Genomic DNA, 13,071 nt, shown 5'->3' with positions numbered 1-13,071 from the left:
AAAAAGTAAGATAATTGTTAACTTTAGGAATAACAAAAACCAGGTAACAAAGGAAAAATAATAGTTAACCACATGGCTTATCTCTGCATAGCATGTACACATGTTCATAATGTGAACACTGAGTACTGATATAATCAAAATTAAAGGATAACTGTTTGGGTGCTCGCTACAGCAGCACATATACTAAAACTGGAACAAGACAGAGAAGATTAGCATGGCCCCTGTGCAAGGATGACACACAAATTCATGAAGTATTCCGTATAAAAAAATTAAAAATTAAATGAAAATGGAAGATAACTATTTGGGGAAAAACAGGAAGATAAGAAGTATATATGTGTGTGGAGTGGGAGCAGGTAAAAGAAACAGCAAACCCATCTATAGGGGAAAGTTAACAGATAATGCCTAAACCAAGCAAACAAAAAGCAGTATAATTACAAGAACATGCAATAATATAAATAATATTAGAGCACCAAAAGGATCAGCTAACAATCAAAAGTCGTTGACCCTGCAGAAGGAGAAAAAGGTGGGAAGGAGGCTAGGAAATGCTCTTTGGTCTAAAAAGAAAACAGCACCAACAAAAAAACCCTGTAACCTAACTCTTTAATCCATGTTCTTATGTAACTTTAATAAAAGTAAAAACTTTAAAAAGAAAAAGAAAATGAAAATAGCTTGCCCATATTCTCAGGTAAAAATGATTTTTTTAAAAAAGCATTCACAGTAGCAAAAAAAATTTTTTTAAATACTTAGGAATAAATTCAACAAAAATATGCAAAATGTAGATTAAGAAACCAGTGCTACTTAACAGAGGGACCTAAATAAATGCAGACAAAACCAGTTCCTAGATTGTGAACACAATAGTTCTTAATTTGATGGATAAATGTAAACCTAATTATAACTAAAAACTAAATGATTCTAATACCTGGAATAAATGCACAACATTACCAATATGTTTTAAAAACTGAAATATTTGAAGTGACTAGCCTAGTTTCAAAGCTATTATCCAGTGAGAATACCATTCTAAATGAAGGCATTAAAGATGATTTTATATTTTCTTAATTTTGTTCATTCGTATTTACTTTCTCTCTCTCTCTCTTTTTTTTTTAAAGAATCAGTGCAGGGTACTTTTAAAATAAGTTATTGGAAAAAAAAAAAAAAAGGTAGTTAATAAGTTACTGAGTCCAACAGATCACATTGATACTTCTTCTACCGTATCACATGATCTCAATAATGAATTAAGTTTCTTTGTTTTGGTCCTTTTGATGTCTCTTTAAACATACCACTAGGGCAACAATAAAACTGCCAAGAAGGCAAAAAGCGTATTTACTTGACCAATTTAAGAGTGAACAAAAATCCAGTATTAGGAGTTCTCCAACAAAGACAGCAAAGAGAAAAATGGAAAGAAAGATAATCTAGTAATGGGTCAAAAAAGAAAGTTCCACAGGATCCTTAGAGTGGATTGTGAGGGTTCTTCCCCCAACACTGTTTATTTTAAATCGAATTTCTTTTTCTTAGAATCTCTGTGAAAAAGAAAAAGTTCATTATTTCCATATACATATGAACTGAGGCAAAGGGCAGTCACATGACTTGTTTGAAATTAAACAATTAAGTCAATGACTGAACTGTAAACAGAACCTAGGATACCCAACTGCTAGTCTGCCGCTCTAACTAATGGATCGTGCTCCCTGCTATGTAATAGGACTGTTTCCTTTAATGACAAATTCTTCATTCACCATCAGCTTATCAGCCAGAGGCTTCATCATTAGTTTTGCTATTCTTGCATTCATGGCATTATTCTAAGAATATGAGATTTCCATGATAAAAAATATAAAGACCACTGTTTATTATACCATACCAAATCTGAAAATTCCAACTGCCATGGCAAGGATACTTCACCAAGCCTGCACTTAATGGCACATTTATAGGTAGAACTGCCTTTTTTTTTTTTTTTAAAGATTTATTTATTCATTTATTTGAGAGAGAGAGAGAGAGAGAGAGAGAGAGAATGCAAGTGAGGTGGGGAGGGGCAGAGCGAGTCCTAAGCAAGTGCGAGCTGGGCGCAGAGCCCGACATGGGGCTCGATCCCAAGACCCTGAGATCATGAGCTGAGCCGAAGCCAAGAGTCAGACACTTAACCGAATGCACCACCCAGGCACCCCAATTAACACCTATTTTGGGTTGGTCAGTGAGCTAGAGAAAATGAGTTTTGTTCTTACAGACCCCAATATCAGCGCACTTAAAATCGTACATTAGAGCATTCTATGGTGTCATTAGTCAACAAAATTCACATACATGCCCTGCATGTAAAAGTCCAAGAGGCAGCAGGTTGTTAAAGACACATGGAGCATCTGTGATGCTAGAAAGTAGACTAAGCTAAAAATGACATGCTCTTATATTCTATGCTAAATCTATAAAAGAAAATTTATCGGGTAAGCAAAGTAAATATCTGAAAAGAGGTATGCAGTCGCTTGTCTTTGAGAAGCACTTTGTGTTTCTTTGGCACAGATCACGGCGGCAGTAGTAGCGGCAGCCCTGCCCTTGGTGCTGATTTCTTACCACTCTGAACGCCTCCTCTGAGCCAGAATACACTGGCTGTTGCTGATCCTGCTGTGAGACACCTGCACTGGCTACTAGGCTTGTCATGACGCACAAAACCCTACCATCTTCAGCTTGACATTGTGCAAGTTATAATTACTCATCCAAATGAACATGTCAGAGCAGCAGCAGCAGACCTCTCATCAGAGCAAAAGAAAAATACATCAAAACATTATCAACGCAGCAGGAAGACAGGGACCATAAGGAAAATTACCCATTTTTAATATGGATGCCACAAAGCCATGCCTATTATTTCACAAAAAGAAAGGAAAATAAAGATCTTCCAAGTCTGAAGTCCAGAAACACTGACTCCAAAGAGAAAATGTACAAAACAAAAACAGACAAGGATTATTTTTTTAATCAATTGTCTGGAACCTATGTACAATCTCTTAAATATAAGTTTGCTGTTAGACTACATTTATTTTGCTTAAGAACCACAACTGTTTAAAAATTGTTAAGAAAAAATAACTCTCACAAGCAGAATTATTTCCAACAAATCAATGAAAAAAGATCATAGACGGAAAAGTAGTCTGATATTGCTTACTTTTAAAACATAAACTAATATTGCCAATACTCTTATCACGTCTAAAAGACTTGAGAGCTCAAACCACTGGTAGTATCACCAAAATGCTTATGACGTACTGCTAGACTCTAAAATAATAAATAAATATTTTGAAAAATTTCTAAATTTTAATAGCAAATATAAAAGAAAAACTGAAATCACCTCCAGATCTAAACAAATGAAGACACATCCAAATACTACAAGCATATATAAAATACACAAGTGTAAATAAGATTCCTATCTCCTACTTAAATACGAAGAAAAACCATACTAACTTTTAGGATGATAGGAAACTATCTTTTCAGAACAAGATATGAAAGATTTTCCCATGCAAGACACAAAAAGCAGAAATCACAAGGACGAGACTGATAAATGGGACAACACTGAAAGTTAAACTTCTGACTGACAAAATAGGTTACATACAAAGGTAAAAAGTACTCCACAGAGAGAAGATACATCCCATATAACCAACCATCGGTATCCAAATTAAAAAGGAATGTTTACAATAAGAGAAAAAATTTTAAATAAGCAAAGATTATAAACACAATAAAAATGATTTCAATTCTTGTTAAGAATTAAGGTCAGGCTAAGTAAGACCTGGAAAAGGATTTGGAGAAGTAGATATTACATGCATTGCTGGGTAGGGGTATAAATTTATACAACCAATTTGAGAAGGCAATTTGGCAATATTTAGTAATCTCAAAGAGGTACATTCCCTTCAATCCAACATTTTCTCTCTGCATAAGCCACACTAAGAGTCTCATATGTGTACAAGAAAATGTAAGGATGTTCACTAGAGCACAACTTAAGAAATTGTGAACAACCTTATCAGTAGTGCAACGAATAAATTAACTGATGGATTCATATAATGGAACTATTTAAAGCATTTAATGTACTAAACATGCAAAGATCATAGTTAAATCTCAGAAGCAATGCTGTATAAAAAAATTCAGACAGCCAATACTACAGAATATGGCATGAACAAATGTAGCAAGAAATATGCATGGATAGCACATGCATCAACTTCAGGGAGGTGGTTACCTCCAGAAAGGGAGAGAAGGAAAGAAAGGGAAAAGAGGAATAAGGTCTTAGTTGTTCCTAGAACATTTTACTCCTAAGAGAGAGACAGAAATAAGAGCTAGAAATGAAACGAATGTGACAAAAAATTAACATCTGTCAAATCTGAGTTGTGGATATAAAGGTATCCAAATTTTTCTGTGCTTTACTAAGGATCTTAGTATATTCTTTAATTAAAAAAAGATTGTAACATTCCAGTTACTACTAATTCATTCTGTTTTCTTGGAGCTAGTACAAAACAGAAAACTTGCTGTATGACCTAACTAAATCTAAAACTCATCCCATGCTTAAATGTGCAAGGCATTGAGCTGCTGTTAAATAGGGATAGAAAATTTGAAAGAAATTATCCGCAAAGATTTTCCAGTGTGTTGAAATCACAAAATAATTTTGCTAAATGATAGGATAAGGTAAGTGCTAAACAGTCTTTTTGTGAAGATGCAAACTTTTACACAGATTTAAGACTGGGAAAAACTTGTATGGTTATCTACATTAAAAACACTACAAATTCATCAAAAATATAGTCTTCGACTTGGGATTTTGATACATATTAGAATGTAATCTAGAGACAGCATATCTGGAAAGAATACAATCCAGGTACAGTGTTATCTCATAATCTCACATAAAATATAAACAAAGTTTACAGAGCCAAGTAGGAAATTTATGTTTAAAAAAGAGGAAAATATTTTAAAAAGAGGAAAGCCAAATAGAAAATGTATATTTAAAAAAGAGGAGAAGTTTCTTTTTTAAAATAAAAATGAACACACTGTTTCTTAGGTATTTATAACCTATATCAGAATACCAAAAGCAAATTACAGGGTTCTTCCTCTCTTTTATTTTGCTGTGTTTTCTCAGTTTCCATTGAAAGGAGGGACTGTTGTTTTTAAAGGAAAAAAATACGAAAAATAATTTTTAATATATATGCATAATTAAAATGACATCTGAACCTACACAACACTATTTAAATCCTATTAGGTGTTTTTAAAAACTAACTTCATATACAATTACTGTGTGTATATACTTAAAAAATTAGGCATAAATTTTCCCTTGACCCCATCAAAATTTCATAACAAAAATACAGGTAGCCTCTAGAGAGTATCTGTAAGATGTCAGTAGGAATTCTTTTCCCCCTCTTTGGATGAGAACAGAAATGTTCTCTCCATTTTGCTACCAACTGCCACAATTTACTTGGTGAAAGAAGGACCAAGCCGGTCATCCTTAGATTGTTCTCGGAATCTAACCACCACTCTGTCATATCTTCAAAAAATCACACACACGTAATGTCAATGTTCGTACTATTGAGAACCTTATATCTACATAATATTACCATTTACAGTGTACTTCTAATTTCATCTTCTTGTTAGACATCAACTTTTGAGAAATTAAAATGACAGAGGCAGGAAAAAGAATCTCTTATATTCTTTACACAAGTACAAATGTCCCAAAGCCCATACAAAAATGTAGTCTATGCTGAAGGATGAATTATGGACAACCACTTTTAAACAATAAAAACTGAGTGGAAATGATTTGTATTTTCAGCCATCACTCATTCTTCTCTGAAAAAGATTCTCTGATATTATGACATCAATATTAACCTTTAGCAATCTAAAAAATTCACCCAACTTTCCACTTACTGTTCACTGCTTTGTAGAGTTCTTTACGATTTAAATTCAAAGGAAAATTTCTGTCAATAGACCTTCATATTTATCTAATATGAGGCATAAACATATAAAGACTGGATGGTGTGTTTATGTGGGAGGGGAGGGAGAAAGTGGACATTAACTACTAGGAAATATGGGGGAAGAAAAAGCACTCTGAAATTTCTGTTTATAAATAAATGCTTACAACAACAACAACAAAAAAATCGCTTTAAAACTATAATGGCTATATTGGCTATAATCTATAACCTATTCTCATAATAGAACATGCTTTTTAGCTACTTAAAATAAATTTAAGAACTTACCTGTGGTGTCCAGGAAACAGAAAATGAAACAGGAAAATCCACAAAACAATCTGGTGATTCTGCAGGGTACTATGAAAAAGCATAAAATTAGGTCATTTTTGCTTCTGCGTGACAATTTCACATGAAGTATTTTAGAAAACTGAATAGGAAAACTTTTATTATCAATGCACATGTATTATATATAAATATTTTGATTCTACTATTATAGAAAATGTCAGCTAAATAATAGTCAACTTATGCTCAGGAGGTACAAAGTTTGGTGATTTGGGGTGCCAAAGCAATAGGTTTTGAGTAAAGAATAATGAATTAATTCAGTCAGTGTCAGGTTAGCTGCTAATTGTAAATTGAGGGGTGAACCACACAGGATCTCAGTTTCTTTATCTTTAAAATGATAGATCAAACTGATATTTAATTGATATTTAATTTCCTTTCAACCTAAAATTTAATCTCCATCTCCGTCACTATTTAAAAAGGCAGTATCTGTTAAAAGAACCAAGAAGTGTGCAAAAAAGTATAAATCAGTTAAAAGAAGTATTTTCCACAATAAAGCAATTACACTTAGCAAGAATATAATAAATAAAAAGAATGAAATGCCTTCTGGTTATTAAGGAAAAATAAAAGTAATAGTTTTAAGAAAAACCTTTTCATTGTCGATAAAAAGAAAATTAATTCAATAGCTTCATACAAAAAGTGACAGTCATTAAGGACAAATTAGGTGTCTAAGTTAAGAAAGACAAAAGGCAGTTTTTCTTAAAATCAATTTTGTTATTAGAGAATTACACTACATGACTTCTGTAAAATCCAATCTGGATTCTTGAAAGTCACATGTAATTAAAGAATACTCATTTCTTTTCATTAAAAAGCAAAATTTACTAAAAGAAAATTAGTTTTGGGAAAACTCCTAGCTCTCATTTGACAAAATGTTTAAAATAAGTTTTAGACTTTCACTTTCTTCAGACTCTTCTTTTTCACTACTTCGCTGAATAAGCAAATGGGTTCCAAAAATTATCACTATAGTATTTAGCAAACATCAGCCCATCTGAAGTCAATGTTTTGAAAAGAATTAACATTTAGTTATAGTAAGTAGTTTGCTAAAAAGAAACTTATCAACCTATACTCTGATGGTTATCTGGCTACGCAGAACTGGTAACACAAAGGCAAATATACAGGAAATTATATAAAAATATAATAAGGCTCTAATTTGGAGAAAAAGAAAAAAGAAAAAAGAAAAAGGTCAAGCTGAGATTTAGGAGGAAGCTCTATTAAACTCAAAATATCAGATGATGTACTTCATCATCTGATGATGAAGTACTGGTCTACTTTTTTAAAGAAAAGATTATCTCAAAATAAGTGCAGACAGAGACCTTAACTTTCTCTGGTTTCCAGTTCTGCTAACCTGTGTGTTCTTGTACAAGTCATTTCATTTCACTGGCTGTTTGATATATAAAATCAATGGAACTCAATTAAAAGTGTTATCAAGTCTTTCCCCTTTAACATGTTAAGATTCTATAAAAATTATAATGCACACTTGAAACCTCCGTGGTCAAAAATGGAATATTTACTTCATTTTGAGTTTGTTTGTTTTTTTTTTTAATCTCCTACTCATGTTGACAATGAACAATATCAACTTAAATTATCAATCTAGGTAAGAGTATGAAGTTAATAAGATGTTTACTATATTTAGATGAACCAAAGTAAAATACCTGTGACTTTGGAAGTCATTTAGTACATACAGCACATTATTTTAAAAGAGAATATGATCTCCTACATTAAAATAGGACTCAATATAGTGAATAGTACATATATACTGTTAGAGAGACCTATAAATAGTTAAACAAAAAAGCAGATTATAATAAACTTTGTATGATTCCATTTATATATGAGTCACATAATTTCTGAGATGACATCTTCAAATATATTTTATGTGCAATTATACAGACATACAAGTATATATATAATAAATTAATTGATCTATATAGGTGGCTTTATTGTATATCTATTGTGAGTTAAATGCAAATATGTATGTTAATTATATTCATGTTCAAGATCAATTTTGTTTATACCATAAACTTTACATAACTGTATAGATCCTAAAAAACAAACTGATATACTTCTGGATGATTAAACATGAATTATGAAGCAGCATCCTAGATATTTCAGAATCGTTTGTATTGTAAAACTACAATACAGATAACTAAATGAAATACTGTCAAATAGCTATCAAAATTCAGGTGGTTTTCAATAGTAAGTTGTATAGGTATATAAAAACCAGAGACTAATTGCCAAGTTTTACTTCAGCAGTCTAACTGACAACAATAAAAGCTCCACATAAAGGAATATTAATTGAAAAATAAGTAATGCTTATTTTTAATGAACATACAGTTTTTTCAAATCTCACCGGAAAAAAACCATCAAACCAATAACTACAAAAGAATACAATTATTATATAATATTAAGTAAATATTTTCATCATACACACACACACACACACACACACACACATATATATATGATATTTTTTAGATTGTATAGCATATTGTTCTAAGGAAATTTTTAACCCAATCCCTTCTGTGATTGGACCATCTAAGCAGTAAGGCTTCCTTGAAGTAAACACAAACAAACTGTAGCAAATTACAAAAATGGCCAGCAGACACAGAGTGCCCAGCTTCTGAAACACATCTGCATTTTTCAAGTAGTTCTGATCTTCGCCAAAGCTGAAGAAGCCCTGGTCTACTTCTTTTTTAAAGAAAAGATAATAGTTCCAAACTATAGTTCAGCATGTATTGTAAATATTGCATAGAAATACACCTACAAAAATGACAAAATTCAACTATTTCCCTTATATTTCTTTTTGACTTATATATTCACTTTTAATAAAGAGTGTTTAATTAAAATTGGTATTGTTTTCTTTGAGGGCTGAACACAGTGAGGGGGAAAGGCAGATGAGGGGGAACGGCAGAACTGGGAGAACAGGTGTTCAAGAGAAAAAAAATGAAACAAATGTGTTCCTTTACTATGTATCAAAAAATATCAAGTAAAAGAAATAAAGGTTTGTATATTTATAAAAGTAAGTCTGCATTAAGGTTTAAAAAAAATCAGCTTGACTTTTAAAATTGTTTTAATTGTGATTTTGCACTATATATTCTTAACATATAGCTTCAGCTATCACTGTTTTTAACTGACAATCCTAGACCCAAATATTCCTAAAGAAATAAATTACCACATCTAAAATACAACTTTGGTCTATGAAAACTGAACTAAATGGACAATTAAAAACTCTAATAAATGATACCAACATAGATTCATTCATTTCCACTCTTTTTTTTTTGATACAGATTTTTTTTTCTTAATTCCTTCCAGATTTAAATAAAGCCTTCTCTTTTCTCTTGCCAGGGAATCCATAATAGTGCTTCACAGCTATCAATGCTACAAAAACTTGAAAACATTCTTCACAGAAATATTAAGTGTCACCTTATCTACCCTGAAAAGGTGTAAGAAAAAGTAAAAAGGATGGGCCATACTAGCAGCTACAACCTTCCTCCTGATACTACCACTAATATCATTAACTGGAATAATAAAATCTTGTTCTTGACAGAATATCCTTAGTAAAAGCTTGTAAATATAAGGCTATTTAAAAAACCACCACCACCACCCAGAGTCAGGACAGGATGCATTTAAAATTTTTCATTTTGGTCTTCACAACAGCAAAGCAATTTTTATCAATGTACAAAGTACAAAATACAAGCAATTAAAACTTTGAAGTAACTGACAGAACCCTTGTGATCTTTGGAAGAATAAAGGAAGATTTCTCCCTGATCTTAAGGGAAGGAAAAAAAAAGCTCACCTTTAAAATTTAAAAAATAAAAATTTTTTCATTTTGACAAAAGTCTCCATGTAACTTCTTTTACAAATAAGATTTCTATCCCACTAATATTTTCAACACTTATCACACATGAATCTTAAAACTATACCTGAATATTCTGTGAGAAAAAGAGAGAATGAGTCATTTCTCAACTTGTCTGATAAAGAGGCACTATAAGATACCAACTTTTCTGTGTCACCCAGTTCAGCTTTATATATTAATTTTCTCTCATGGAAAGCTTAAATGCCAGACACATTTTTAAAACGGACACACACAACTAATCTTTTCATCACTATAATCTTCTGAAACAGAGTTGATTGATGACTCCTAGGAACAATAAAAAAAAGTTAAATGTCCTGGTTTTCTCAAGTTCTAATGTGTCCCTAGTGATTACTAAATAAATGATTAATACGCTGAACTTGCTTATTCTACTTATTTCTCAAAATTCACAACCTAGAACTAAAACATAAAGATGAAACAGCTATGTTTTGTGCCAATAAAATTAGTAATTATAGATCACTAGCCTGTAAAGAATCTATAAATGGAGGTATAACCTTTGCAAATTCTTAAAATACAGAAGTAAAATTTCAGCCAAAACAAGGAATAAAAAGGTATACATATGGATGTGTTTGGCGAGTGGGTTGGTGCTCAGAAATAAGAACTACAAATGTAATTCATAATAAGAGTTGAAGACAAGAGACTTTAGTGAAACTTTACTTGGGATAGCGGAAACTTTCAAATTTTTTCTTTGTTCAAGGTACTTTGAGACTGCCCAATCTTATTTGTAATGTTTCTTTATTATGAGGTCTGTATTTTGAGCAAATTTGCAGTAAAAGAGCAACACAAAATTATGTCTAGGCTTTTGGAAACCTAGTGGGTAAATTTTTTGAGCTTCCCAAAATAAATTTTTTAAAGTACCAGATATCTTTTTAGAAGCTACTACCCTACATTGAAAACATTCAGAGTTCATTTCACAAAGTATTTCCTGACCATAATAACAGTTTAATGAAGCACATACCTTTGCCTTCAACTTGAGGGTAATTAGATGCTTTCTACCAGAAGCATCTTCAGCTTTTAACTTGATGGTACTGAGACAAGTATCCACATATACAAGTCTGGTGAATAGAAGGAAATAAAAAATGATCATATTAGGGAGGGCAAAGGTGGGGGGAGGGGAAGTTGGAGGATGGTAGGATTCAAAATGAAAATATTTGCTGTATTCCTATGAATCCATTACAAAAATTAATCAGAGGAATTTCTGCATGCCAGCCCTTTATGCAGCTATAGATTTACCGCCGTTAATACACCAGCCTGGTGCTTAATGCAGTCATAGATCTCTGGATTATTTACAATGTGTGTCAAGGCTCATGCTGTGGTCAGTGAGCACTATGTTTCGGTTTTCCATCACTGGAACCTTTGGCACACACAGCATGTTGCTGTCAGCCTCTACTTATGTACACATTAAACTTCCTGTCAAACTCTTTGATCCATTTCTGTAGTTTCATACAGTATGAGACTTTTATGCTTCCTTTATTTGTTTTTCTCTTCAATGAACTTCTCCTTTATTATCAATAATGTTAGTGTACAAAAGTCTGGCTGATATTAATTCATATACTCAATTGATCCTCCAAGGAAAATGTTATATAAGCACAGGTACAGTCTAATCTGCTAACAATAAATTTTCTTTCCAGGCAATATATAGCTTCTGACATTTAACCTGGACACGTATTCAAGATGACTAATATTTTAAACCTATAGCACAGCACAATTGTTTTTGGCTTTAAGTTGCTCTAAATGCATGAATTTTCTACAACGCAAACCAATACCCTTTGAAATATATCATTTTGTAAAAATATGGTCCCCTGAGTAGCATAAGCTACTGCCAAAAAGGTTCAAATTCAGCAGTATATTTACTAGCGAACTGGGCATGTGGATATTTTTTGACATTTTTACAATACTATTCTCTTGTAAAGATAAAAAGTAGCCTAAGAGTATTGTACAACTTATCACCCGGACTGATGGTGAGACCCATTAGAGTTCAGAACTAACATTAGCTTCCTAACCTAGAAAACATTTCTTTTAACATTACTATATGCCATTTAGTCACTGGCCAGATATAATGGTAAAATGGGTCAATTTCAAGAAATGCTGGGCAATAGCTATGGAACACTGCTGTAATGAAAAACAGATCTAAATCTGAAGAAGATACATATCTTCAATAGTAGAATCAAAAAGTAAAACAAAACAATCTTTTTTTAAGATTTATTTATTTATTTGAGAGCGAGAGAGAGAGAGAGAGAGAGAGTACAAGCAGGGGGAGAGGCAGAGGGAGGAGGAGAAGCAGACTCCCCGCTGAGCTGGGAGCCCGATGCGGGGCTCAATCCCAGGACCTGGAGATCATGACCTGAGCCAGAGGCAGATGCTTAACCATCTGAGCCACCCAGGCGCCCAAAACAAAACAATCTTTATCAACAGAAGAAATTTGTATCAGAAACTATGAAAAGTCTAGAGTCTTAGAAAACAAATGAAAGTAAAATTATTCTAGAAAAAACATTTACATTAGAATATCAATAACTTTATATAATTATTTTCTTACAGCTGTATGTGTAAACATCTCAAATCCATCTTCCCCCAAAAATTTAGAACATGAGACTTTATCACATGTGTCATCAATAGGACTCTAAGGTTCAGATATATGGGCATCTGACTCTGAAAACATCGACAGTTCAGATTCAAGATATTGAGATGAGCCCATGCATTTATATCCTCGAATCACCAAAACAAAAACAAAGCAATTTTTAAAAGTTATAAATAAACCCACAGCTAACAAAAAGAACAAGAAGGAATAAACATCAACAAAAGAAATTTCCAACAGATACTATAAAAATGAAAAGTGGTTAGTAAAGCACTGGCTAACAAAACAGATTAGAAGAGGAAGAAAGAAGGCTCCAGGAGGAAGAAACTGGCCAAAAAAGAAAAGTATGTAGAATATGTAGACTAGAGGGTATGACCTATATA

General features: G+C 32.4%; 1 protein-coding gene and 1 non-coding gene across 2 annotated transcripts in view; one reads left to right on the top strand and one right to left on the bottom strand.

The window, feature by feature from the left end:
- Nucleotides 1–13,071, bottom strand: part of FANCL (FA complementation group L) — an 87,718-nt gene that overhangs the window by 36,576 nt on the left and 38,071 nt on the right. The window contains exons 6-7 of the mRNA XM_032410943.1: nt 11,072–11,168; nt 6,192–6,260 (exon numbers count right to left, since the gene is read on the bottom strand). Of these exons, the coding sequence (XP_032266834.1) occupies nt 6,192–6,260; nt 11,072–11,168 (166 nt within the window). The remainder of the gene's footprint in view (nt 1–6,191; nt 6,261–11,071; nt 11,169–13,071) is intronic.
- Nucleotides 160–266, top strand: LOC116636505. The gene has a single exon (XR_004300349.1). It is a non-coding gene; the product is annotated as a U6 spliceosomal RNA (small nuclear RNA).

Source organism: Phoca vitulina, unplaced genomic scaffold (assembly GCF_004348235.1).
Source record: "Phoca vitulina isolate PV1807 unplaced genomic scaffold, GSC_HSeal_1.0 scaffold12, whole genome shotgun sequence".
NCBI lineage: Eukaryota > Metazoa > Chordata > Mammalia > Carnivora > Phocidae > Phoca > Phoca vitulina.
Note: the sequence above shows the minus strand (reverse complement) of the source record. Positions and strands in the feature narration are given on the sequence as shown.